Source organism: Coturnix japonica, chromosome 1, assembly GCF_054131305.1.
Source record: "Coturnix japonica strain WE chromosome 1, WE-NBRP24, whole genome shotgun sequence".
Lineage (NCBI taxonomy): Eukaryota > Metazoa > Chordata > Aves > Galliformes > Phasianidae > Coturnix > Coturnix japonica.
In genome coordinates this window covers 76,057,705-76,084,194 of record NC_140663.1, presented here as the reverse complement: position 1 = coordinate 76,084,194, position 26,490 = coordinate 76,057,705, and the positions used below count along the sequence as shown (strand labels likewise).

The following is a 26,490-nucleotide window of genomic DNA, read 5'->3' as shown; positions in this document are numbered from 1 at the left end:
TGCTGGGACAGGTGCCACGGGAAGGGGAGGGCCTGTGGGAGCGGCGGGGTGGCCTGTCGCCACGGCCCCGGGCGGGAGGAGGAGGCAGCGCCATGGCCCGGTGCGGGCGCTGCGAGCGGGTGCTGCTGCTGGCATGGCTACTGCTGGCCTGCATGTCGGCCGGTGAGTGGAACCGCACGGCGGAGCGGGGACGGGCCCCGCCTCGGGGCACCTGGACGGAGCCGGGGCTGGGAGGCGCCCATGCGGCGAGGGCGAGGGGAGCGGCCGGGATAAGGGGCGCTGGGCAGGGCCGCCCGCCTGGTTTAACCTGGGGTGTCTGCCCCGGCCCAGCGCCTCGCACGGAGCCGGGCAAAAGAGCCGAAGAAGCACCAGGAGGGCCGATCCGTGCGTGGTTTTGTTACCCCAAGAGTGCGGCCCATGCCTGGCCGAGGAGGAAGTGGCCCCCTGCTTCCTGGCCGCCTCCCTTGTCGCCTGTGTACTGCCAGGTTGGTTTGGGCCTGAGCACGGGAAGGCGCATGGCGGTCCCCTCTGGCTTGTCCACAAGCCACGTTAGGATTTGATGTGACTACACAGCTACAGCACCTGCTGAGTATGCTCCTACATGGAAACCAGAGCTGCCCTCCGTGTTCAGAGGCGGCCTTCCTTTGAAGCTTTGCAGGTCGCTTGATGGCTTCCAATCTCCTGTAGGGACCAAACTGATCGTTTTGCTTCTTGAATCAATGTTCTGTTTGCTGATAGTGTAGCTTTGAGCACCAAAGTTCTGTTTTGCAGAGAGGGAACCAGTAAACGAGGTAAAAAATACAGAGGTATGCCAGTTGATTGCCTAGCTTGACAGCAGCATTCCTGCTTGATGTACTAGCTAAAAATTGGCTTCATGGTTTCTAAAAGTCAGTATCTTTTTGAAAGGAGGTCATAGATATGAGTTAACAGTAGCTTGCTAGGTTGGTAGTCCCAAATTTGTTCTTTCCAAGCAGGAGGAGAGCAGCATGTAGGGGAGGGATGTCATTCAACCCTAGGAACCTATCTTAATTTCACAGCATTTTAGTTGTCTTGTGTGGTATTGATTGGGGAGGCTGGTATGGAACACCAGATGTGCGGAGACGTCTGACTGTCTTCCGATGGGAAAAGTGGGTTTTTAACCTCATTAAAAAGTAAGGACTTGTTCAACTCTAATTCTTGTGTAGAACAGAGCTAATGAGAAAAAATGTCTTTCAAAAAGAACTTTGGTTTCTGTAAGTGGAAAGCACGCAGTTATTTTGAGTATTTTATTCGTGTTTGAGAGATACTGCTGTGGAAAACAGAAAAGCTGTGTCCATGAAGGTCAGAATTCTTATGGGAAAGATCTGTTTGGTTGCCAATGAGTTTACCATGATTAGGAAAAGAGCTTGCTCTGCTCTGCTTTGAGTTGGCTAGCCACAAGTCTTTTTTCAAACCAGAAACCAAGCAAGTACTGCATAGACAGTATCCAACTGCAAAAATACGTGTTGAGACAATGCTGCACCTTTGCAGCTATATGGTTTCCACCTGGTGGAAACTGGGTGAGCTTATGTTTGTCAGAAGCATACTCCATGCAGCCTAAGAGGGCACTGAAAGAATGATGCTTGCAAGTGTGATCCAGATGTTACTTATCCCCTTATTTCTGGTTCTCAACCTGAAAATATGAGAATAGAGGGGAAGATGTGGAATACAAGTGATAGTTCACGATCCTTTTGGTTTGTAACTTCAGACATTCTCTTTTCCTTCTCCTTCCTAGTCTGAAAGCACCTAGAACAGCACCACAAGCCTTTCCTGATTTCTGGGATATGTTCCAGACAGGGCATCCTACGCTCACTCTACATTATTTGTATTGCCTTATCAAAGGCAACTGGTGATAACTTTTCTGTTGTTAAAGACAAGCATGGATTAATTTATTATCAAAGTTTAAACAAGATAGAGATGTCTCTGAGTGTGGCTAAAATAAAGTGTAGCTTATGATAAACTTTTTAAAACCTCTCCAGATATATGCAGCTGTTTGGATAGACAGTGCTGTGGAAGTTGTTATGAATGAGTTCTAAACATACACAGCTAATAGCTTTATTAAGAAGAGTGTCTAAACACAAATCCCTTGTGAGGCTAAGGGAGGTGTACTTCAGTTACTGGTCTGGTTCAGAGTGAGAGTTGTGTTGTCTGCCATTGCTGCTTGACTGCCACCTGTGTTCTCTTTCGCAGGTTGCCTCTCCTTGCTGGTGACAGTGCAGGATACTGAGCGTTACACCACCTTATTTGCCAGTATTACCCTCAAGTGTGATTACAGCACTTCAGCCCAACTGCAGGATGTAGTGGTGACCTGGCGCTTCAAATCCTTCTGCAAGGACCCCATCTTTGATTACTACTCAGTCTGTGAGTATCGTGCTTGTCTTCCAAGGAATGGCTTTTCAAATTGAAAGGAACAGGAATGCAGAATTACTGGGGAATACAGGTTTTTCCTGACCATGGAGTAGGTCAGGCAGTGGTATTTCCCAAGGACCCAAGAAAACAAGATTGTATCTGTGATTTCCTTTGCAGTGTCAAAACATTATGGTACTATATCATAGAAATCCCACCCAAAACAGTTTGTCTGTCCCACTTGTCATCAGCTCAGAAGGCAGACAGATTCAACCATGTTTTATGTGTCAGACTTGGCAGCCCCATATTTGAAAACAAGGGTCTTGCAACGTGTAGACTTAATGATCACATGGTAGGCACTAGTTTTGAAGTTGGTGACTGGTGACTGAGTGTTACTGATTTTAGGCAGAAATGTGCTCTTTGGAGTGCAGGAATGCTTCTAAGCAATAGAATTTAATACTAGTGGCAACACTTCATATGCAGATAATCTGGTGCTTGTTGCCTTGTTCCAGGAGTGTTTAAGATGGTGTGTTTAAACTGACCAGCCTTAGTTTAATTGCATACTTAAGAATGAAGACCCTAAACTTATTTAGTGTATTGGTGCCGAAGTCCTATCTCTGGATGGGTTGGATAGTTCTACAGCCAAGTCTGCAAGCAGGTGGGTCTGATGCTCTGCTGTTCCCAGAGTAATGTGGCTCAGGCTCATAGACCCCGAGAAGGATGAAAAGCACAAAGGTCACAGTGTTTGCTTAGGTGGATCTGCTCTTCATGATCCATTGTAAGCACAGCCATGTCTTTGACAAGGTTTGTCCTGTCTTTTTATTCTTTGCAAGTCCTTTACAGACAGTGCTGAGTGTCTGTATCAGTAGACTCCACAAATCTCAGTTCCCAAATGTCTGGCAACTCCATCTTAGGTTATACTATGAATCTCTCTTGAGAGTATTAGACAGAAGTTGCTACTAGTCTTCCATTAGTGTTATTGGGTCCCTATACAATGTAGACCTGTGCAGGGATTGGATGATGGTTTTTCCTGTCTTTAGGAGCCCCACAATGTATAATGGGATAGAAGAGGGAAAGGGAGGTAATCCCACAGTGGTTTGTATGTGTCTAGATATATTTTTTGTCGTTAAATAAACACAGTTTTGCTTTTGTTACAGCAATTCTAGGAGTTTTGTAACTTTTTTCCTTGCAGTTTGTCTTTGTACTGTGTCCTACCCTCTCACTTACCTTTGTTAGGTTCTTTGTGTTATTGTTTTTTCAGTTGTGAGCTCCTCTACAGCTCTCAAAATCTCTGTCATTCCTGTGGCTCTCCCTCTTTTTGCTTTTAAACGCTACAAAGCAACTTATCCTTTCTCTTCTGAAGCCATGCTTTGTCTTACTGAACAAAAGCCAGTGTACATATGCATTCAGGAGTTCTCTGCTTCTTAGAAGGGGATAGAATTTGACCATTGAAATAATGTTTTGCATCTTATTTGATGATGTGTGCTTATAGCGTACCAAGCCAGCTTAGCTCTCGGCCAGGACCCGTCTGATGACTGCAATGATGTCCAAAGAAAAGTGCGCATTGTCATCCAGAAATACGGGCAGAACGAGCCTGTGCTGGGTGTTGACTACCGGCAACGGAAGATCACCATCCAGAACCGTAAGTGACGTGACCTCAACAGGGACGCAATGAACTATCCAGGATCTGGGCTTACTAAGCCAAGAAAAGCATAAATATGGGTAATGTTATCTGTGGCTTATGTATTCTTTGATGTGGCAGTGGAAACCTAGACAAGCTCTAACAGTGGGCCTAGGAGAACATAGTGATGTTCAGCAATTCCAAGTACAAGGTCTTGCACCTAAGTCACAGCACCCCCTACTATCCATGCAAGCTAGGAGATGAAAGAATTGAGCACAGCGATGCTGGAAAGGACTTGGGGGTAGTGGTGGATGGCAGGCTGGACATGAGCGAGCAGTGTACCCTTGCAGCCCAGAAAGCCAACCATATCCTGGGCTGCATCAAAAGCAGCTTGGCCTGCTTATTTTTTTAGGTTGAGGGAGGTGATCCTGTCCCTCTGCACTGCTCTGGTGAGACCTCACCTGGAGTACTGCATCTAGATCTAGAGTCCTCAGTACAGGAGAAACATAGACCTGTTGGAGGAAGGCCACAAAAATGATCCAAGGGGTGGAGCACCTGCCCTGTGAAGACAGGCTGAGAGAGCTGGGGCTGTTCAGCCAGGAGAAGAGAAGGCTCCAGGGAGGCTTGAGAGTGGCCTTTTAGTATTTAGAGGGTGGCTATAAGAAAGAAAGAAGTAGGCTCCTTAGCAGGGACTGTTGTGACAGGACAGGGGAAAATGATTTCAAATGAAAAGAGGGGAGATTTAGATTGGGTATAAGAAAAAAAAAAATGTCAAGGATAGCAAAGCACTTGCACAGGTTGTCCAGAGGTGATGGATGCCGCATCCCTGGACACATTCAAGGTCAGGCTCAATGGTGGTCTAAGCAGCATGGTCTAGCCATAGGTGTCCCTGTTCATTGCAGTGGAATTGGACTAGATGGCTTTTGGGTGTCCTTTCCAACTCAAGTGACTCTGATTCTGAGAAAGTTGTGAAGGGCCAGCTCCCGTGCCCCCTACCTGGCCTAATAGTGTTGCAGGCACTACAAGTTATGGCTGAGTTGAGGATACCCAAGCATTTTGCTGAAGTGTAAAGGTTAGCTGAGAAGTTCACAGGACAGAAAACAGTTGTTTCCTTTAAGAAGTGTCTTTATAGGTGCATTTATAGCTTTATAGGTGCATTATATGCTCTGTGCTATCCTTGGAGCAGAAGCTGATGCTACTGCGAGAGAGTAACTGGGATGTCTGGCCTAACGATTACAAGAGTCTGTGTTCCAAAACCAGTGCTGGCAGCTGGCAGCATGCTTTTTAACGTACATGACCCAGCAATAGTCAGGTGTATCACTGCACACAGAACTAGTCCCATTTCTAAGTAATGTTGCCTTCCAGCAACACAAAGAGAAATAGGACTGGCAGTTCACAGGATTTGTTAGTGGTCTCAAAGAGGATTGTCTGAATGTGATGGCTACCCTTGGGAAGAGGGGGTATGCAGTACTCGATATTGCCTGCAAGCAAGGGGCCCTCTTAGAGTAGGGTCTGAAAGGAGTGTCAGTTTCAAATATTCTGCTCACCTCTCAGTTCTTCTTCCTCAGGGGCAGACCTTGTTATCAGTGAGGTCATGTGGTGGGACCATGGCGTATACTACTGTACTGTGGAAGCACCAGGAGATACCTCAGGAGATCCAGACAAGGAAGTTAAGCTAATTGTTTTACGTAAGTTCCTGTTGCCTGGGCAGCAGATATCTTCTCTTGTTCTTTTCTCTCTCAACCCAAGATTTCCCCAGTTTGGGTAAGGTTCTTGTTGAGTCACTGTGACCAGTTATGTCAGGATCCTCTTTCTCTCTCCATTTCTCCCACAGACTGGCTCACAGTACTCCTCATCATCCTCGGTGGCCTCCTCCTTCTCCTGCTGATTGGAATATGCTGGTGCCAGTGCTGTCCCCAGCATTGCTGCTGCCACATCCGGTGTGTCTGCTGCCCAACCCGGTGCTGCTGTAATGAGAAAGGTGAGATGCAAGTAAATATGTGTTCATTCATTATTTCTGTCACGACAAAAACCTGATGAAGTTTTCTGAGTTCTCACTTTCTCCCTCTGGTTCAGTGTCCATATAGACTGTGAGATTTCTTTGAGTGACAATGTTACATTTATGACCACCCTACTTGAGAGTAGAGAAGGGGATGTGGATCCCATTTTGCATTCATGTGTCCTACTATCAAATATTTGTCCCCACTGACACCTTACTGCCAACTTCTTGCATGTCATCAACCAGGGCACAGTCACTGGCCTTCTGTGAGTAGCTCAAGACTGATTTTTAACCTGTTTTGTGGTTCTTTGGCCTATGCACTTGAGAGAAGCAAGTAAGGTAATGCCTTGTCCTTGCAGTGATGTTACTCTCCAAAGTGGCCTAACCTTCAAGTATGTTGCTCTGAGAGGTAACTGTAACTTAGGAGTGACACAAGGTAGAATAGCATTCTCACACAGTTTATAATTTGATAGGAACAAAGTGCAGCAAATACATTTACCTATCACTGAAATCACTGGATTGTTCTGCTAGTGCTGCAAGGAGAGGACTTGGGAACAGGAGCTATGCTTCTTTTCACTCGCAGAAGCATTGTTTGGAATACCTTGGGTATTAGTGAGCTCCTCGCTAACAGCTGAAAGAGGCTACTGTAAGAGTTTTAGCTTTATGCTTAATCTGCTTAGCCTTTGCAAACATACCATCTCATCTGCTAAAGCCAAAACCAAACAAAACAGTTTCTTGGAATATTTTGGTTGTGTGGTGCCAAGGATGCAGTGGAGGTGAAGATACAATGGAAATTTGGCAGAGAACTTGCTTTCCGTGAGAGAAAGGTGATGGAGGTGAAAGATTTGCACCTCCAGATTTCCCGGTTTTCATTGAGGAAAGGATTTTGAAAATGCTTGAGATTTTTAAGGGGAGTTTCTATGCTGTAGGTGACAATGGCACTTTCCAGAGTGCTGCTTTTGTCTTTTCTGCCTTCTGCTGAGGATAAAAGGGAGAAATTCTTGTGGGGTTCCCAAAACCTCTACCTGCTTATAGAAGGTAAAGAAGGGCTCAACCTCTTTGACTGGCCACTGGAATCTGTGAATATAATTTCCATCCCAGCTGTCTGCCCTCTTGATCTACTTGTCAAGGAATCCTTGAGAGATTGCTCCCCTGCTCCGGTCCACCTTCACTTCATACTGCTTCCAGCAGACTTTTTAGCCTCCAGGAAATGAACTGGTGACTTAAAAAACAGAAGACTGAGACAGTAAAACTCTTAAAAAACTCTTTTCAGCCTGGAGAAGAGGAGGCTCAGGGGAGACCTTATTGCTCTCTATAACTTCCTGAAGGGAGGTTGTAGTGAGCTGGGGGTTGGCCTTTTCTCTCGTGTAATCGATAACAGAACTAGAGGGAATGGTTTTAAGCTGCACCAGGGGAGATTCAGGCTGGACATTAGGAAATATTACTTCATAGAAAGGGTAGTCAGGCATTGGAATGCACTGCCCAGGGAGGTGGTGGAGTCACCGACCATGGGAGTGTTCAAGAAACGTTTGGATGTGGTGTTGAGGAATACGATTTAGCCGGGAAGTATTGGTAATGGTTGGACTAGATGATCTTCTAGGTCTTTTCCAACCTTGATAATAATTCTGTAAAAAGAAGTTCTAAGAAATAACAGTTCCATGTAACTGAAGAGAAGGCAAAAGTCATCAATTAAATTGTAGAATTACAGGATGAATTGAATGTGGATGATTTTTTCACTCTTAATGACCACTAGAGGGTAGCCTAGATCTGCTGAATGGGCTTGGGATATGCTGAGGTGAGGTAACTCAGTGTTTTAAGTCAGGTCATCAGCTAACAAGATTTTGAACCTTGTAATAGAAGTGAATTGTTTGGGTAATTCAGAATTGGTGTTAGAGAAATCTTAAGCGTGCCCCAGGGGCAAGCCAATTACATTTCCCATGGAAAACTGCAAAAAGCCTGCTAGTACAGATATTGTGGTAAATGCATGTATGACCTCCTTCTGTTCCTATTAGTACCTTTTCTCCTGCAGACTTCTTCCATTAATGAATTGGTGCAAAACAGGAAATCCTTGCACCCTGGTCTGATTAGGTTGGAAAGTAATTTTTTTTTAGAGTTGGATAAATGGCCCAGCAGCTGTCAAAGGTAAAGAACAGACTTTTCTCAGCAGGGAATGGTTGAAAAAGGGAACAGTGAAACACCCTGCCAGTGTTTTATAGCAGGTATGAGTTTTGGAACTATCTTGAATCTGACCTTCCTCAGATAAAAATGTTCACAAACACTTTAGAGAAGAGATCTATAATTCTACCTCCATTTTGCAAGCGGGGAACCAGAGTACTGAATTCAAGAGTGTATACTGGGATGAATATGAAAGGCAAAGTATCTGGGGATGGAAAAAAAGATGAGGGTAGTAAAGAAAGTCCAGGGATGATTCTGTGTTTGTTCAGCTACAAGGATAGATCAGAGTCATAGACTTAGGATGGCTGGTGCTAGGGGCTGCCTTCATACATTAAAGAGAAATGATCCTGTAGTGCTGTAAGTGTGCCTTTTGCTGCTGAGCCTTTCGCTGCTCATGTAGGACTGCATTCAAAACTCAGAAATGTGCATCCCACAGGTGCAAGGACATTCTGAAAGTGAAAACCAGAGGAATGGGAGAGGAACAGACAGGGCCATTTTCTTTATTTTTATTTCTCTTTGTTTTCTTCTTTTGTGCTTCCTTCCAAATTTAAAAGCTAAACTGGTGGAAGATCCCTTGGAAAGAAAATAATGAAGCAAGTTTTAGATTAAATGCTTGTAAGCTGCTACCTCAGGCCACACTACTGTGAAGAAATATCAGTGTATTAGGATTAAAACTCCTGAAGTCACCAGCTTTGTAGTTCCCTTTGGAGCCGGGCTGGGGAGGGAGTTGAGTGGAGAACAAAGTGGAACTGCGTGAGCTGTGGAGGAAGGGAGGGATGTACTCAGAGGAAGTGTCAGTTCCTGTTCTGCTACAGGTGGTGCTCTGTGGAAATTCATTGAAACAGATAAAGGAGTACATATATACAATCTGTTTAATAAATTGAGTGCTACATGAAATGGAGAAGTTGAGACCCTGAGAGTACTCAGCCTAAATGCTGCTTGCTACAGATTAGCTCAGGGGACAGAATTAATTGGAGCTTTGCTGTAGCCTGGTTTCTTACTGAAGGAAGGCTTGTGCAGCCGGCCTGTGTATCCCCAGTCTCTTCCCCTTCAGTAACTTTTAATTTCATCAGCCAACTTCAGACATTTATCAGAGGGGTAAGTGTCTCAAAGGCAATTACATTCTTACCTATCTGCTCAAATGTATGGGCAAGAATGTTCTATTAGTGCCTTGTGGAAGAGACTGCAGTAAAAGACTGCTTCTTTTGAGATTCCAGAGAAGCCAGGTAAGAGAATTTTTGCAGAAGCCCCAGATGCAGAAGTGCTTCACCAAAGGGTGAAAGACAAACCATGCAGAGTCAGGCTTCATAATGTCTGGTGCTTGCAGAATTTACTTGTAAACTTAAGTTTTGATTGTCTCTGGTAGAAAGTATAAGGCTTTTTTAAAGATGTTTTAGCTTTCCCCCTCAAAAAAGAGCCAGCAATGAGTGATGGTTTTGAAGACAGAGATGGTAATACGGTCTTTGTAGGGGGAGAGGTGCAAGTGCTGAAAAAAATAAGGTGAATTGAAGCCTGACTTCACTGGTAGCAAACTGGAATTAATGGTGGAAAAAAGGTGACGAAGTGGAAATTTCCATTGATTTTCCTCTTTTGGAACACAGGACATTGCTATTGAGAACAGCACCAGTCTGACCACGTTGTCCAAAGGGATTTAATTTTTGCAGTCATGCAGAGATAAACTGGAGAGATACAACAAGAGCAGTTGAAAGACTAGACAGGAAGAAGGTAGACAATGTGTCTCTGAGTGCCTTGTTTGTAGAACACTGAAGAAACGGCTTTTGTGTGTGGTGTGGAAGATAAGATCTAGATAAAGCCTACATGAAGGGGGCAAAAAAGGACTGGTGTAACTGTAGGGAAAGGACTAATGGCGAACTTAAAGTTTTAAGAACAAAAACAATGTGGTATGTCTTGCTGTATGAAACATTGTTTCCCACTTTGCCACAGCTGTACTCATCAAGACATGGCAGACAGGAGTCCTGCGTTAGGTTATGTGCTGTATACTTAATCCTAGTGCTGTTTGTTTCTGGTTCCTGAAAATGTACAAGGCAGTAACCCTTTTCTTCTGTTTCAGCTACATTTTGAAAGCTGTACAACTTCTTTGTTAAAATTTCCCATGCACTATTTTTAAGCTTTGTTGTAAGTTGGAGAAAGCTTCTCATTCTGTGATCACATACAAAGGCTAGAGTCTATCAAACAAAAAGATACGTGTTCTGCAAGCTGTACTCTAGGCATAGCTGCTCAAAGCTTTCTTCTTCTTTTACAGTACTGGAACGGCATCGGTTCATGAAGCGGGCTCAGGCATTTGCACCTTGGATGTTACCTAATATGTTCTATGGAGGTGCTGATAGGAATTCACAACTTTCCTCTTACCAGCTGAACCCTCTACTGCAACAAGGTGAGACTACAGTCATCATTTCAGGGGGAAATAGGAAAGAGAAGCAAGTAGCTTCTCAGGGAGCTTCAACAGTGAGTCTTTATCCTCTTTACTACAGAATGAGAAAGATGTTCCTAGCGTGACTGCACATCCTAGCATGACAGCTCTGCTACTTCTGCAACATACTTTAGACTTGCCTGGGTGGATAAATACAGCATATCTATCTTAAGTGTCTTGCTAGGCTTACTGCTGGGTGAAGTAGTTTAATGCTAACTAAGGTGTATCTTGTGCTACACCACAGTGACTGCAGGGTAAATATACCCAGCTTATCTCACTTCATGGGGTGGAAGAGGGTACTGTGTCTTTGTTTTGCTCTGCTGGTCACGGTCAACTCCTTATATCCAAAATTGACACGAGTAGCGAGGTGCAATTTGTTTGAGTTCTTATCAAATGTCTGGTCTTCATACAATTGAGGGCAAACTGCCTTCTGTGCAACAGATCTAGTCTACATGCAGCAAAGAATAAATCTGGAAGAATTTGCTAGGTATTCTGCCCCAAAATTACTTATGTAAGTTGCATATATTTTTGAGTTAAATTGAATTGGAAAGATAGTGTCTAAAGTTGTAGAGACATAAGCAATAGAATAAATTATTACCAGCAATATTATTTAACCACCCCCAAGAACAGTAGCAGAATTCAACATGACTTCTCAAATAAATGCAGCATTTTTTCATCTGAAATTAGCTTTTCGTCATTGTACAGCAGTCACAGGTTTTTACAGTCTTAACCGCTGTTTGAAGAGTTTGTAAGCATCTGAAATGCTAGATTCAAGGTGTTTGAGTATGTACTTTAACTCTTCAGTTAATTCTGCAATTGGTATTTTTCTTAGTCAGGGTATCAGTTCACTTTTTGAAGGTATGTGACTGAGCTGTCATCAGTTGAGATGGAATGCATTTCTCAAGAAAGTACATGGATGTGCTGTCAGAATACAGTGGATATATAAGTTCCTTAGGCTGTTGCTTAGCCTTATTCATGTCACATATTTGAAATTTTAGAGATACTGAGTGGAAGGGAAGTCTGAGGTCATCTAGTCCTTCCTCTTGCTCAAAGCAGGACTATCACTAACCTCAGTTAGTGTAGCTTTGTCCAGCTGAAATGTGGAAACCTGCAAGACTGAAGTTCTGTGAACTCTCTTGTTAATTGTTCCAGAACTGCACCAGCTTCACAGAGGAAACTTTACAATTTTCTACTTATATCTATGTGTGTTTATGTGCATTTAAATTAAAAAAAAAAATATATCTTCTTTTGCAGTATTGATTCATATTACTTCCAGTTCAGTAAGATATTAGAGTGAAAAAACAAGGGAATTATTGATGCTTTAGGAAAACTTACGTTCCTCTCTCCGAATACTCATTCCCTGGTGTGCTGGATGACTTAATTTCTTACCTATGTGCTGCTTAGAACATAGATCATGGCTGCAACATACTAGTTTCTGTACTTTGAATCTTATCTTCTGTGGCTGTGGTGCTTGAAACTTGTGAGGAAGAGAAGTGAGACTCAGGAGATTCAGGCAAGGCCGTTAGCATAGGGAGGCTCACTCTTTTTTGTTTTTCCTTAACTTACTGAATCCTCCTGTGATTTAATCTTCAGATGTGTCTCTGCAGAACAGTCTTCCATTGGTGCAGCCACAAGCTCGACTTTCCCCTAACAAGGGTGTTTTGGACTATCTGGAATCTGAAATCCAAAACCTTAACCCGTCACAGCCCCGGCCACCCTCCAACCAGCGGCAGGCAGTGCAGCCCAGCTTACTGTCCTCCCTGGGCAGCGACATCGTGCAGCGTGGCGCAAATGGCCTTCCTCCTCTCACTGGTCACATCTCTTCCTCCCATGGGAGCAGCAGCTCCTCACGTCTACAGAGAACTACCCGCAGCCCCAGAACTTGGGACTCCTTACCAGAGAACAGGAGGGAGGATCGGAGGTGGCCCTTGCCTTCCAGTGAAGATTCTCGTTCCAGCTACAGTCGGGAGCCCCGGGACAGGCAGCGAGAGGACTATCCTCCAAGGCAGAGGCCAGGCGGCTATGATAGCAGGCCCCAACACCCCAGGCGGGATGTGTCGCCCACCCGCCAGACTGAGAGGGGAAAAAGCAGCAGCAGCAGCTGCAGTTTCTACTCAGAGGAGGCCAAGGAGCACTCCAACCACCATCGTGGCCGGAGACAGCAGCCTGCAGTGAGGCGAGAGTACCAGCAGCACACCAGGAGCAGCAATAACTCAAGGCACCGGCGGCACAGCTACTCTCCCCCTTCTCGACGGGGATCATGGAGCTCCTCAGAAGAGCAAATCCGTCTCCCAGCAACAAACCGCAGGAGGCACAACCGGTCTCGGGAATGGCCAGAAGATAAACCTCCCAGTTATCGCTCACTAGAAATCATCCCAGATCGTGACAGCAAGCAAAGAGAGGGTGCAGGGCCACGCTCGGTGAGTCAGCTGCCTCTTTTCTTCCAGTCACAGGGCAGAGATGGGTTCTGGGGCTGACAGTGAATGTCAGTTAGTTTTTGCAGCCTGATGCCTTTCTTTCAAAAGGAGGGCAAAGAGTATTGAGTACCCTAGGAAATGGTGGGAAATGCATGATCTTTCAGAACACAGAAAAGAGTGTGGCTTGCTAGCTGCAGCTCCTGAGGACTGGATACACATTATTTAGGTAGTAAAGAGTTGCTGTTCACAGCTCATCTTATGAATTTATACTGTGACTAGGTTTCAAGCAGTGTCCTGTATATGAAAAGGTTCAGATCCAATTGCTATCATTGAAGCTGGACAGTATTTTCCTCCTTAAAAAATTGAGTTTTTAAAAAACAACAAAACCAACAAAATGAAGTGTCCCTTATCACCTGTATGCAGTATTCTACCAGCTGGCTGTCTTCTCAAAGGGCCATATTTTGCCTATTACAATTTTCTCCTCTGAGTTTTGGAAGGAAACATAGTGTTAGACCCAGCTATGATGAGTATATGTATGAAAACACTTGGTTTTCATCTATCTTTCCTTGTTCCTGAATCTTTCATTTTCTCCTGCAGGACAGAGGAAGTTCCTATAGTGCAAGAAGCATCGTCATTTAATGCCTTTACTGAAAGAAGGAAGATTCACACTGGACTCTTTTTAGCTTTTTTAACTGTATAGTTGGGATGACTGCTTTTGGTTGAACCAGCAAAAGAAAACCAAACAGAAGGTGAAACTACTTTTGAAGAAGATATGTCTGGTGGATGTGGAAGCAATATATAGCCCATATTTGTTCCTACTTTGATTTGGAAACTTGGATTTGTGGGCTGAAAACATGCTATTTGATACAGCAGATTTTTTTAATAAACAGTATATTCCCAGAGACATCAATTGCCTGACACTACAAAGAGGACAGTATGTAGAATCCTGATCCTTTGCACAACAGTTACTGGAGAAGGGCTCTGATAATCACAGAGATGTGCAGTCACAGGACAGTAGAGTAATTTAGGTTGGAAGATACCTCTGGAGCTCCTCTGACACAGTCCTCTCACAATTTGCTGTAGAGAGGCATGGCATCTCCTTTCTGAGGCTCTCTATTGTACTTCAGAATTATTTGATGCTTGCTGCTTCTGCCCAGCTGTTCAGTGTAGTGTGGGCAGTTGCTCCCTTTTACATCTCTCTCCCAAACAGCAGAATTCCAGTGTTAGAAGGATTTACAAGCCTTACTAATCTTTACTAAGCCTTACTGCAATCTGCACATTGCCAGCTTATCTGCCCTATACTGACTGAAACATCCTGCTCTACATTAAGCTTAGTCTGTAGTACCTAAAAAGATGCTTGTTCTAGCCTTTAACACAGACTTGAATTTATTTGTAAACATAATGAGTTAAATTTACCAAAGCCTGGTCATCCCCACAGTAACTGAGCATGGTATGACTACTGTCTCTCATGCCATATACCAGAACTTCTTTTAACTTCAGGAGGTGTAACTTTGATTGATGTATGTTTCCTGGGCCATATACTCATGTTCTCCCTTTGCTCTCTCTTCCATGTATTATATACATGGTGTGGGATAAAGGGCTGTAAAAAGGCCTAACAATTTTTACTATTGTCCTCTTGATCTTTACTCTGACACACATGAGTTCTGAATACGTGGTATATCTGATCTATCTAGATGGCAGGGTTTTCTTATCTCTTACCTTGCAACTTGAATGCAGAATTTCTAGAATGCCATGACACTGCCTGCAAAGGAGAAAAAGTTGCCATTTTTCCTTGATGTGATTCATCCATCCACTGCTGTCATTTAAAATGTACTGGAAAACTTGATGTTCTCTGGGTGCTATAGTTACATGCTGGATACATCCACAGGAAACTGGCTTACCAAAGACATTCTTGGATTCATGAAGCTCAATCATTGCCCAGAAAGGCAAAGGCTGGTGACTGTCCCCTTCTACTCTACCCTCATGAGGCCCCAGCTGGAGTACTGCATCCAAATCTGGGGCCCCCAGCACAGGAAAGATGAGAAGCTTTTGGAGGGGGTCCAGTGGAGGGCCATGAAGATGATCCAGGGGCTGAAGCACCTCTCCTGTGAAGATAGGTTGAAGGAATTGGGCATGTTCAGCCTGGAAAAGAGAAGGCTGCGGGGAGACCTCATTACGGCCTTCCAGTATTTAAAAGGAGTTCATAAACATGAGGGAAATAAACTTTTTACACAGTTTTACACACTTTTTAGACAGTGATATTACAAGGGGGAATGATTTTAAACTAAAGGAGGATAGATTTAGGTTAGATATGAAGAGGGTGTTTTTTACTGAGAGAGAGATGAGGTGCTGGAACAGGTTGCCCAAGAGAGGAGGCCCCATCCCTGGAGGTGTTTAAGAACAGGCTGGGTAGGACTCTGGGCAACCTAATCTACTACTTGATCTAGCAGCTGGCAATCCTGTCTGTGGCAGAGGGGTTGGAATTTCATGATCCTTGAGTTCCCTTCCAACCCAAGCCGTTCTATGATTCTACAATTCATGCTAACTGCAGAGGTTGCCCTTTTTGCTCTGAATCACACAGAGAAGCTCTCCATCTTTATTACCGTGGTTCCCATAATTGAGTCAGAATGACTGCCATAGATTGTGCGAATTTGTGCATGTTGTGCTGTGTGAAGTCTGAAGAGTTTTATCCTTATCACGTTTGAGCTCTTCAGTCACTTGGTTCATATATATAGAAACATTAAACATCACACTTCAGGGAAAAATGATTATATCTCAGTCTTAATTCTGTGACTTAAAATTGCAGACAGAAGTAGATTAAGTTATTCAGCAGGGAAACAGAAATGGCAACAGCTTTGGTAAGGTCTGGTCCACAAACCACTGTGGTTCCTAAAGCACTGATCAGTGGTCTGTGGAATAGCTAAAAAGGAAATCTATATACATGTGCTTTGCAACTGCAAGCAGACAGGAAAGTAGGAAGAAAGTAGGCTACACTTTGAATGCTTATTTCTGTTTTTAATTGGCTATAAGTGAAAGCCTTTGCAATGGCACTGCTCAATACCATGTAGACTTTGTTTAACAGTGAAATTGCAAGGCTTTTGACTTTTTAAGAGGGATTGAATTTAGCAGCTGAAAGGCTACACAGTGAAAGAACAGTAGGAAATAGTTGAGCTTCATTCTTTCTAGGTTGTAATTTACCCATCTTTAATCTTTTAGCCATTCCAAAGTGCTGGTGTTTGTGTGTCACCCATTTGCGATGAAAGAAATAAATACGATCTCATTTGTTAGTTGTTTTAGACTTTTGTTTCTTCCTGTCATGCAGGTGAAGGAATCTACCTTACACCTAAGGATGAATTTTGTGTATGAAAGTGTCTAGAGTTCTCTGTATTAAAATAAAGAATAGGTGACTGTGCCTCATGGAACAAATAAGGAGATCCATGCTGCTCACATCAGCTGCTTCCCACCTCAGACCAAAGATTCATAAGAAAGATAAAAGGACTAAATTTTTTTTATTATTTGATTTAAAAAGGACTTGCAATACGTGGCTTTCTTGCTTATTTGCAGAGCACTCTGCCATTCCAGGAAAGAAGGGCAAGGACTGCTTCTTGTGCAATCATTGATTTGGGCTTGGCAATTGCCTATTTGGCAGTAGAAAGTGCTGAAAGGCCCTGTTGCTATCTGTGGGGCTGGATTCACGATAGCACTGGGTAAAGTTGGACAAACTTAGCAAGGACAGAAGCTACCATAACACAGAGCTCTTCGGATGTATGTATTACAACATAGGGCAGCTAAATTCCCATTGTTTTACTACCTCAGACAGCACATCAGTTTAAAACACACCCTTAATATGGCCAGAGACTGCCATTGGTAACCTGATTTAGAAGAGAGATGACACTTGAGGTTATATTAAATTCAACCCCTCAAGTAATGACTGCTTATTGCTATTTCTGTTGACTTGAATGCCTATAATGTGCCTTGTGCTGGTCTTCTGAACGTTATTTCAGCTGTAAAAGCAGGCAGTAAATCTGTAGTGTCTCCTTACTGATTGTAGAATGTATAATTAAAATACGAGAGAACCTAAAACTCTTGTTGTTCCCGTGTGTTCTTCCTAGACCATAAATTGCTTCTTATTGCTTACACAAGAAGTGGAACTGAAAATTCTGTGTTCTGACTTCTAGAAGTTACCTTGTTAGACGATAGTAATAATTCTCAGGTGTCTTTTAGATCGATGTTCTTCATGTTTCAGGGGGCTTTTCCTTTGTTTTTCTAAGAAAGAAGATACTTTTAATAAATACTTCACCAAGACAGTGGAAAAATGGTCTGGGAGGCCATAGGCAGCCCTCATTAATGATGTGACCTCAATTGTATCACTGCTGCAGTCACTGCTTTGGCTGCCATGTTTGTAAAAGGGTAATGCTTATTGCTGCTCCATGTTGCAAATTTTCTGCCTCCTGTTGGATGTGTCAGATACTGGCTGAAGACCCGATGGGCACTCGGAGACTGAGCCATGGGAAAAGTGCATCCCTCGGCATGGCACAAAAGATGCTTTCTGACTGGGCGCAGTTCCCTATGCAGTCTGTAGAGAAGTTAAGCTTCACCCTGTGGTAGATTTTGATACCTGGCTGAGATTTACACCCATCTTGTTAGCCTGCACAAGAAGGCTCGGCTATGGGGGAAAATGAACTGAGAGCACTATATGTATGTGTATACCTGTGTGCGCCCGTTGCTTAATACATTTGTTGGAAATAGAGGGAAATATGAATGAGCATAATAGCCATAAATAATATGTGGCTGTCAAAGCAGTCAGCTTTCAGCATGAGCCTTCCCACGGGAACAGTGGGAGCAAAAATTGGTCCAGCTTCAGCAACAGTTAATGTGGAATTTGCTCGGTTGATGAAAGGGGTCTCCATGACATGGTTGCCTGAAAATGTAGGGGGCTCAGTGACCCAGGAGCTGCCTTCCACGTCTCCTGTGCTCAGGTCAGACTGACCCTCCATTACTAAATCCCAACAACAGGTCCAGAGTCCTACACAGCTTCTTGTCCATCCCACTAAGCTGAATCTGCTTGCAAAAGAGCAAATGGGGAAACAAAGCAGGACCTTTGACCCCTCATTATCTCTATATTAGCTCTGCATAAATGCTGGTGTCTCAAACGAGCATCAGCCTCAGCTTCAGCCTGGGAGAGAGGAAGCAAGACAGGTAAGAACTGCACTCTCTGCTCTGGGTAGTTATGGACCTTGGGACATTGACAAGTGAGTGGAGGTGGCCTGCTCCACTTTTTACAAGGCATGGAACCTCCTCATGCTCCCCAGCATGGAATATTGCTGAAATGGAAGAGGGTGGGAGTGGACTGATGCTGAGTGATGGAAGCTCTATAGGACACTCGTAGTAGGGTCAAACCCATGGGTAGGAAGCAAAACTGCAGCATGACTTTTTCAGTTATACCCTTGTGTGGAAGAAGCCTTTTCTGACTACAGTGTTCACTGTTTGCTCCTATGCTTATAAAAGAAGTAACTTTAAACATCACATATTTCTTGGAACTCTGAAAGCTATCATTCATTGTGGATATTTGTGATTATATGAATAGAAGGACATGTTCATTTTTGTGCTATATTTTCCTCACTTCTTGAGAAGAACTGCACCATCGTATTCCCCGTCCTTCCTCCCCCCTCCCCCCCCCTAAATGATTATACATTGATTAGGCTTTTCTAACAAACCTGATGTTTAGAAGATATGATATTTTTCTAAAAACAAACAAAATATTGTACGGTTATTCTGACAGGTCTCTTGGTGTACAGGGCTGAACTGGTACCAACAAACCATGGTGCAATACAGGGCATTGGTGATAGCTCTGATTCTGCTCCTCAGCACCACTGTCCCCGGTAAGTCTGAACAGCTTTTGAGATAAGTTCTCATTGCCTCAGAGAAGTCCATCCCGTCCACAAAGTAGGACTGAAACCCAGTAACACAGTTCAAAACCATGAGCACATGCTGTTTTCTAGAGTGGAAGTAGGGGTCTGGTTTGCAAATCATCCATACCTGGTGCAAATATTCTGCCATGTCAGGTGACTCGGGTGCCCAGAAATTAGTAATGAAAATTAGCTGGAGCTGTTAGAGCAAATTCTTTGAACCTGAGAATTCTGCATCTCTTCCTCCTGTCCCTGGTGGGAGATAAACAGAGGGACGTGTGACTGGAAAAGCCTCATGTTTTTTTTTGCCTCCTCCCTCTCAGAAGTGCACTCAAGGTCCCTCAGTGATAGAGGCCGTCGTGACTGGATGGTTTACCCTGATGCACTTGCATCTTACATCTATGAAGCTGTGAACACGGTTTCACCTAGAGCTGCTCAGTTCTTGCTGGATGTTTCCCAGACTACGGTAGTTTCTGGGGCCAGGTATGGAAAAAAACTTCTGTGCTAGTGTTGCATAACCATGGGAGGAGTGTGAGAAAGAACAGATTACTCAGGCATCTATATGAGGGGACCCAAGGGACATTGAATCCATGGGTAGGGGTGGGGTGGGGGGCAATGACTGGTAGGGTATCAGCTACCTGGAAGAGGCTGAGCAGATGCTGCAGTGTTGGCTGTGGGGAGGTGAGTACTGAAGGGGCCAGCAAACACTGATGGCACTCAACTCAGACTATAAAATTCATTCTATCTCTAAATGTGTATTCCTTAAAGAAAGGGAAAGACTTCCCCCCCCAGAAGGGAAAACATGACAACTCAAGAGATAACGTTTTGCCTAACTTACAGCAAATACAGACTGCCTATTCCTACCTGCTGAGAAAAGCCCCTCTAGGACTGCAGAGGAGCTTTGCACTCAGTGGCAGGCAGCATGAAAGAAGGATAGCTTGATAACTAGTGCAGACAGAGATTACTCACACTCTTATATGTATATGTCTCACCACGTATGCTGTTGTCTCCTGCAGGAACCTCCTCATCAGAGAAACAACCAAGATCACTATACTGGTGGAACAGATGGTAGAAAAAATAAGGAGCATTTGGAACGGAAAACTAGGCTACTAGTTGGAAGAAAAGTCAGTGGTCCTTTAAGTGAGTGGGTAGAATCCTGCAGTGTCCTATTTCCCCTTGCCTCTACTACAGACCAAGATCAGTCAATAACAAAGAATCGATGCTCCTGTTAATGCGACTAGAGGGAACCCAGCATCAGAGACCAAAGGATGGATGACATCTGCTGAGGTTTCCCCCGGAAAAAAGAAAAGGCTGCTGGGCATTGGGGAAGGCAGTGAGATTGCAGAGTTCTGCTGTAGCCAAATCTTGAAAATTAATTCCTCCTGAATGACTTGGCCATTGACCCTCTAATAAAAAGAAAATATTGGTTGTTACACTTCCTTCTGTTTCCTGCTTGAATTGACTGTATATAAAATCATCTCCAACCCAACACCCCATTTTGCTGAGAAAGTGGATGTGGTTCACAAGAAGTTGTTGCAGGCTCTGTGAGCGAACCCTAACAGTACAGGCATATTTAACCAAGCTCAGATTCTCGGCAGATGGGGGGTGGGATGGGATGACTGCTTGAACATCTGTTGGGGTCACCTCAGCATGGCAGCCAGGGCAGCCATAACCTCACCTTATGAAAGGCCATGAAATGTTGAGTCCCACTAATTGTTCTCCTCGGTTAGGTAAGAAGCAAGCAAGTGACCCTGTACCAAATATCTGAAGATTTCAGATCATTTGGGAAGTGCCAGTAAATGGAACTGGGCATCAGTTTGCTCAGGACTTTGAAAGCATGTTTCATCACCCAAACAGTGAGCCTAGTGATCAGCCTTTCCAGAGAAGGGAAAGAAAATCCCTCCTTAGCTTCAGGATGAAGGGTGATCAGTTTATGAGATGGGCATCTCAGAATGGTCTACGAACACTTGAAAGGTCCTTAACAGTCTTTTGTAACTGTCTCATCTCAGATAATCACATTGGTAAAGAAATCCATTCTATTTCATCATCAAAAGGCTAAATAATAGTCAGCAGCTGTATTTTCTCTAGCACCTCAGTGCCAGCCTCCTATTAGCACTAGTTAATTCCACACTTTGTCTATCTCAAGAGACTACACTTTGCCACTGACGTGCTTCAGTACTTGTATTGCTTGGGTTATATTATGGTGGGGGGAAGTTCACATTGAGTAGGAAGGCTTCCTCCAGCATGGTACTGGATACTGAAAATGTGTGTGTCCACTTTCTTCCTTAATGGTTAGAAAGGCTTACTGCCAGCAGTACCTGATTCCCCAGTTCCCTGATGCACCACTCTGAAGTCAGACTTTTCTTTATATTTGCTGCTACAATAAGGCAGGGAGAAGTTTGTGAAGTAGAGGCAGTTCATTGTGTTTTGAGTCCATTGTGTGGCTTTACCAATGCAACTCAGTGGCATTAATATACTGCATTGTAGCATGTCTGGAGTGAGCACCGCCTGCTGTGAATTTCATGCTAGAACTTAATGAAGATTTCAATGTTTGGTTAAATGCACTGAGATACAGCACTTCCATTCCTCTGCAATATAATCTCCAGAAAATCTGAACCAGCCACATACTGATTATCAGTCTGACCACTTTTAACATATGGAAAAACTGAATCAGAAAACAGATCTCTGCGCTTGTTTCTTTTGAACCTCACATTCACAGATTTATCTGTGCATTCATATGCTGCATGAACTCTTAGGCTGGCTTATCTCCTACATCATCTACAATGTAGGGCAATCTAGAAAACAGAAAGCCTGCCCTGCCACTTGTGAGCCTTACACTGTAAGAACAAACCATCACTTGCAAAGGGAAGGGAAGGGAAGGGAAGGGAAGGGAAGGGAAGGGAAGGGAAGGGAAGGGAAGGGAAGGGAAGGGAAGGGAAGGGAAGGGAAGGGAAGGGAAGGGAAGGGAAGGGAAGGGAAGGGAAGGGAAGGGAAGGGAAGGGAAGGGAAGGGAAGGGAAGGGAAGGGAAGGGAAGGGAAGGGAAGGGAAGGGAAGGGAAGGGAAGGGAAGGGAAGGGAAGGGAAGGGAAGGGAAGGGAAGGTTGTATTCCAAGAGATCCTAGGGTAAACTCATGGGACTGGTAATGAGAGATCTTGCATTTTACTTTGAGTTAAAGAGTTTCACAACTGCTCCCATTATTCAGAAGGAATAAGTAGCTTAATCTTAACAGTGCCTGTAACTCCTTTGTAAAACAGGGATGGAAATCACTTCTCAAATGATACCTGTGAAAATTGACTGTTGGGCCCCAGGATTCTTGGAAAGGCGTTGCAGGTTGCTTCAGTGATACTCACTTTACAGATACTTTCTTTGTGAGTAATCACAGAATCATAGGATCGTTTGAGATGGTCTCGCACATCACGTATACTTAACAGCTGCCGACAGCCCTGTAAGCCCTCAGCCCAGCTCCCCCTGGCTGCTGGCGGTGAAGGGCTCCGTTGCCGTTGCGTGCCACGCTCTGGCCGGCGGGTGCCAGAGATCAGTCAGCACCGCTCTCTCTTTCACCCGCAGCCCGCGCTCCCCCGCCGCCGCGGCCGCCCTGACTCAGAGCGGCACCTCCGCATCGTGTGCTTCGCACGCGAGGCCGCTGCTTCCCCTGGGCCTGAGCTCGGCCCCGCCGCACTCAGAGCCGCTGTGGAGCGGGAAGGCGGCGGGAGCGGCCCGGCAGGGCAGGTAGGGCTGAGGCGGCGGGTCCGGACGGGAGGTTGAGCTTTATTGATGTATAAATGGAAAGCTGCGTTTTGGAACGGGGCTGGTCCGGGGTGCGTGTCCATAAATCCTCGCGTGACGGACTGGATGGAGAGGAGATGTAGCCGGGGGTTTGCTGGGTGGGGTGGGCAGGAGGCCGCTTCCGTGCCCCGCCGAACGTCGGTTTTTCGCCTATGGGCGTGTGTGGTGGTAGGGAGGGAGAGGCTCTTGCTGAGCGCCCTGTGTTGTGTCGGGTGCCGTCCCACCCTACAAGACCTCGCTTTACACCCAGGTGTTGGGGAATGCGATGGCAGCTCAGTTCAAACTGGCTTTATAACACCATCACTGCACCAGGACTGGCAGCATCCTGCAGAGGCTGCTCCGGATGCATCTCTGACAATGATTCTGGAGAGAACTTCTCATCAATCCCGAGCAGCACCTACTGCAGCAGCATAAACATGTACTAGTGTAGCTGTGCTGTGTGTCAGCCAAGAGTTCAGGTCTTTCATCTTCACTGTTTCTTGTCTTCAGGTTTGCAGCAGCATCCTGGTTCAGGTATTGCTTTTGAGGCCGCTTGAGACACTGAAAAGTCTAAAGCACCCCAACCTCTGAACAGTAAGGGGCTGGTTTATTTTTGCCCTAACTGCGACCCTCTCCCCGCTCTCAGGAGACTCAGTGAGTTGTGAATAGCAGTGTCTGCTGGTGGAACATTGCTTGTAGGGCAGCAAGGTTGGGATCCCTGGTTGTCTTCACCCCACGGAGTGTACAAAATGGCGTGCTGAGGGAGTCCGGGCAGGAGGAAGGCAACCAGCACAGTGCCGTGACCTGCAGGATCCCGCTGCTTTCAGTTGCAGAAAGCAGAATGCAAAGTTCTTGTAGTGATTTTAGATTGAAAAGGAGCCTTTAGTGTTCGTATGAAGTTGACCCAAAAGAAGTCAGGTTATTTAAAGAACAACTCTGGTAGATACTGCTGGCAGGAGAGAGCGCTAGTTTCATTCTTCACCCATGCTCCCAAGTAACAGTTCAATACCTCAGAAAAATAAATGTCTACTACATAAAATCAATATTCACGCATACTGTCTGATAGTGCAGTATGTCCTGGGAAGCAATTCTCCATCCCAAGTAGTTCTTCATCTGATTGCAGCCATTTTTCTAAGCATGTTACTTGGAAATACATTTTCTTCTCTTGTCCCTACTTATCAGGCTGTTCTGCATCTTCTAGGCTGCAGTTTCAAAGTGCTGCCCTGCTCTGCAGGGTGCATGGGATTTTTGGTTCGCTGCTGTGGTGGGTAAATGACAGAGTGAGTGACGGGTTAGTGGTACAGGTGGTAAGGCCTCAGAGCCCACCAGCTTGCTTTTTGAACAAAGGTTTCTTTCCCCTCTTGTTTGCAAGGAAAGCAGTGTGTGGTTAGGGGGTAAACCGATGAGTTGAAGAGCAATGAAAGGAATCCTCCCAACAGATTTGCATGGAAGCTCATGATCTTCAACACATTTAATGGCATTTCTGAGGAGAAATGATGGCCTACGCCTAAATTTTTTGGACAGATATGTGATTCAGACAGATTCAGAGCAAGATGAATTGGTAGCTGCTTGCTGTTGCTGTCTTAGTTTAATTATAAGATTGAAAATGTATACTTTGGTCCTTGTTCTCTATGTGCAGTGTTTTGGAAATCCTGTTTTTATTGTAATCTTCCTTTTTCACTTCCCCTGGACCTTTTCACAAGACTTGATTTAGGGTGCATGCTTTCCTATCAGGTCTTATGGCAGATACAGATATTAGATGGTTTTTTTCTTTTTAAGCTTCTTAGTAGCTTCACTTTCCATCTCTGGCTTTCATGTCTGGCTGAGCACTGTCTCAGGACATCACAAGAAAGGAGATTCAGCCTTGAAACACACCAAGCAAACACAAGGACCACAGGCATTTCTCTGTGTAATGCACTGGCTTTGGTGCTGCCGGAGCTGTGGTAGCCACATGCTACATGGTAGCTTGGGAATCTGAGCTGATTTTGGGTGCCTACACTACACATACCTCAGCAGAAAGATAAATAGTGCCTAAATGCCTTGATGTTGTCCCACGTCTTACCCAAGTAGCTAAAAGACAATTTAAGGAAGGTGCCCCTCATGGTATCAGGAAGTCCGGCAGCACTGCTGGGAGCATCTATTCACATGCTCTTATCTGTATGGATCTGCAGGACCATGTAATTTTAGGAGCTTTCTGGGTCCCTGGATTGTCTGGAGATGAATCATTAGCATGAACTCTGAAAGAGGGCATGCTGATCCTGCTGAGATCACTGCTGGGTTTGCGTAGTCTGTGGAGTCAGGCTTTCAGTCTTATCACTCAGCCAAACCTCGGCTCTTCTGAAGTTAGCCATACAAAACTCGAGATGATTGCAGTGAAAACGGGAGTTTCCCCACCAACTTGCACTGACATTTATTTACATGGCAGTGGAGGTAGGAACCTATAAGCATCATTAGTCAAGTTGCACAAGGTCTTATTAAATTAGAATAGTGGGAGGGTTCCATTAACTTCAGCAAGGATTTCTGAAGTAACTGCACAGATGTGAGCGTGCCACATCACCATCGCTCCACTTTGTCAGAGCTTGGGCCCTGGGAGCTGTTGGATTATAAAGGTTGTTGCAGATTTATCCTTTACTTTCCTCGTGCTAAATCTTTTTCCTTTTCCATTCAGGGGCTCTACTCTGATGTTCTTTTATATGCAGCTTAGTTTCTCATGGGCATCTTCTTATACCAAATTTCATTGCCGTTTCCCTTTTTCCTTCCCTTCCCTCTCCTTTTCTTTTTGTTTATATACATACCTATATATATATGTTTAATAGTGCAACTGTTTTGCTGTGTGTGAGCTGTGTGTGTGTTTCTATGGTTCCCAGGGGAGGGAGGGTGAGGAGTAGGTTACAGGGGAAATGGGTGGTGAGGGCTCAGGGTGTGTGGTCATGCAGGTGTTTGGCAGCACACGGAGGAGTCAAGAAAGTGGTCGTGTCAGGTGCATGCTGCTATAGAAGTTAAATAATTACTGTGTATTTATTTATACATGGGCTTCCTCAGTGGAAAAGGTGCTCTTTGCGTTTTAGCTCTGTCTTTCTGGTCATTTTGCGTACCAGTTTTAAAGCTAGACTGAGAATTTGGTTTGGTTTTAAAACCACTGTCCAAGTTTCATTCTCTGAGCAAAGTGCCGCACAGTTTCACAGTCTGATTTGTTTTGCCTCAAACTGAGGGTAAAAGAAAGGGCATCCTTCAAGTGGCAGCTGTGGGTACTTAGTGCATACTGGAAATCATTGCTTTGCAGAGGATCTGAAGCTAAACATCCTCAAGTGAAAGCCTCAGAAGTCACTATCACCGTGGGGAGGATTTTCTTTGAACACAGATTCCTGTCTTACCTACACTGTGCCCTACTCCAGTACCCAGAGCAGCAAAACGCAGTCCAAAATGGTGAAGAATCATCCGTCTCTTCTAGGTGTGTTTTTGGAATGCCTCGTCTAAAACTCCATGAGCTTTAGAAAATGTGACAGGTAAACAGTGGGGGAAGTAAGTTCACAAAGTAGACATAGCGAGAGCTTCTGACTAAGAAAACTATCTCTTACTAATAAGGAAACTGTTTTGAAGTGTGAAAGGATGTATTTTGGTTATAGTATATTATTTAAGGTGACTGATACTGGTAATGGTGAGTGCTCTCAAATCACAACATGTAGCTTCTATTTCCAAAGCTGCTGCAATCTGTTATAAAAACACAGAAGTGATGAATAGGGCAAATAAAATCTGCCATTCCATTTATATTTAAAAATAAATAACAATTAAACCAGCCTGACCTTTG

At 44.5% G+C, this 26,490-nt stretch overlaps 2 protein-coding genes across 3 annotated transcripts in view; both read left to right on the top strand.

The window, feature by feature from the left end:
• LOC107319873 (apovitellenin-1) overlaps window positions 1-20,355 on the top strand; it is a 71,895-nt gene extending 51,540 nt beyond the window's left edge. Inside the window, exons 1-4 of one of the 2 annotated variants that reach the window (XM_015875179.3) lie at window positions 18,076-18,206; window positions 18,790-18,889; window positions 19,240-19,399; window positions 19,933-20,355. In XM_015875179.3, coding sequence (XP_015730665.1) covers window positions 18,829-18,889; window positions 19,240-19,399; window positions 19,933-20,029 — 318 coding nt within the window. In that variant the 5' untranslated portion in view covers window positions 18,076-18,206; window positions 18,790-18,828 and the 3' untranslated portion in view covers window positions 20,030-20,355. Of the gene's footprint in view, window positions 1-18,075; window positions 18,207-18,786; window positions 18,890-19,239; window positions 19,400-19,932 lie in introns of those variants that run through there. The other variant, XM_085545633.1, reaches the window with a different exon arrangement.
• Window positions 5-17,090, top strand: ILDR1 (immunoglobulin like domain containing receptor 1). The gene is made up of 8 exons (XM_015875613.3): window positions 5-162; window positions 2,209-2,379; window positions 3,857-4,006; window positions 5,554-5,673; window positions 5,820-5,966; window positions 10,423-10,554; window positions 12,184-13,010; window positions 13,605-17,090. The coding sequence occupies exons 1-8, from the start codon at window positions 93-95 to the stop codon at window positions 13,644-13,646; spliced, it is 1,659 nt and encodes a 552-aa protein (XP_015731099.2). The 5' UTR covers window positions 5-92; the 3' UTR covers window positions 13,647-17,090.
• Window positions 20,356-26,490: the final 6,135 nt, after the last annotated feature.

What these genes read in the sequence shown, in the direction of transcription:
- ILDR1 (XM_015875613.3), top strand. Translation starts at nt 93, where the DNA reads ATGGCCCGGTGCGGGCGCTGCGAGCGGGTGCTGCTGCTGGCATGGCTA. An exon ending in AGTTAAGCTAATTGTTTTAC is followed by an intron (nt 5,674 to 5,819) that starts GTAAGTTCCTGT and finishes TTTCTCCCACAG; the next exon opens with ACTGGCTCACAGTACTCCTC. An exon ending in AGGGTGCAGGGCCACGCTCG is followed by an intron (nt 13,011 to 13,604) that starts GTGAGTCAGCTG and finishes TTTCTCCTGCAG; the next exon opens with GACAGAGGAAGTTCCTATAG.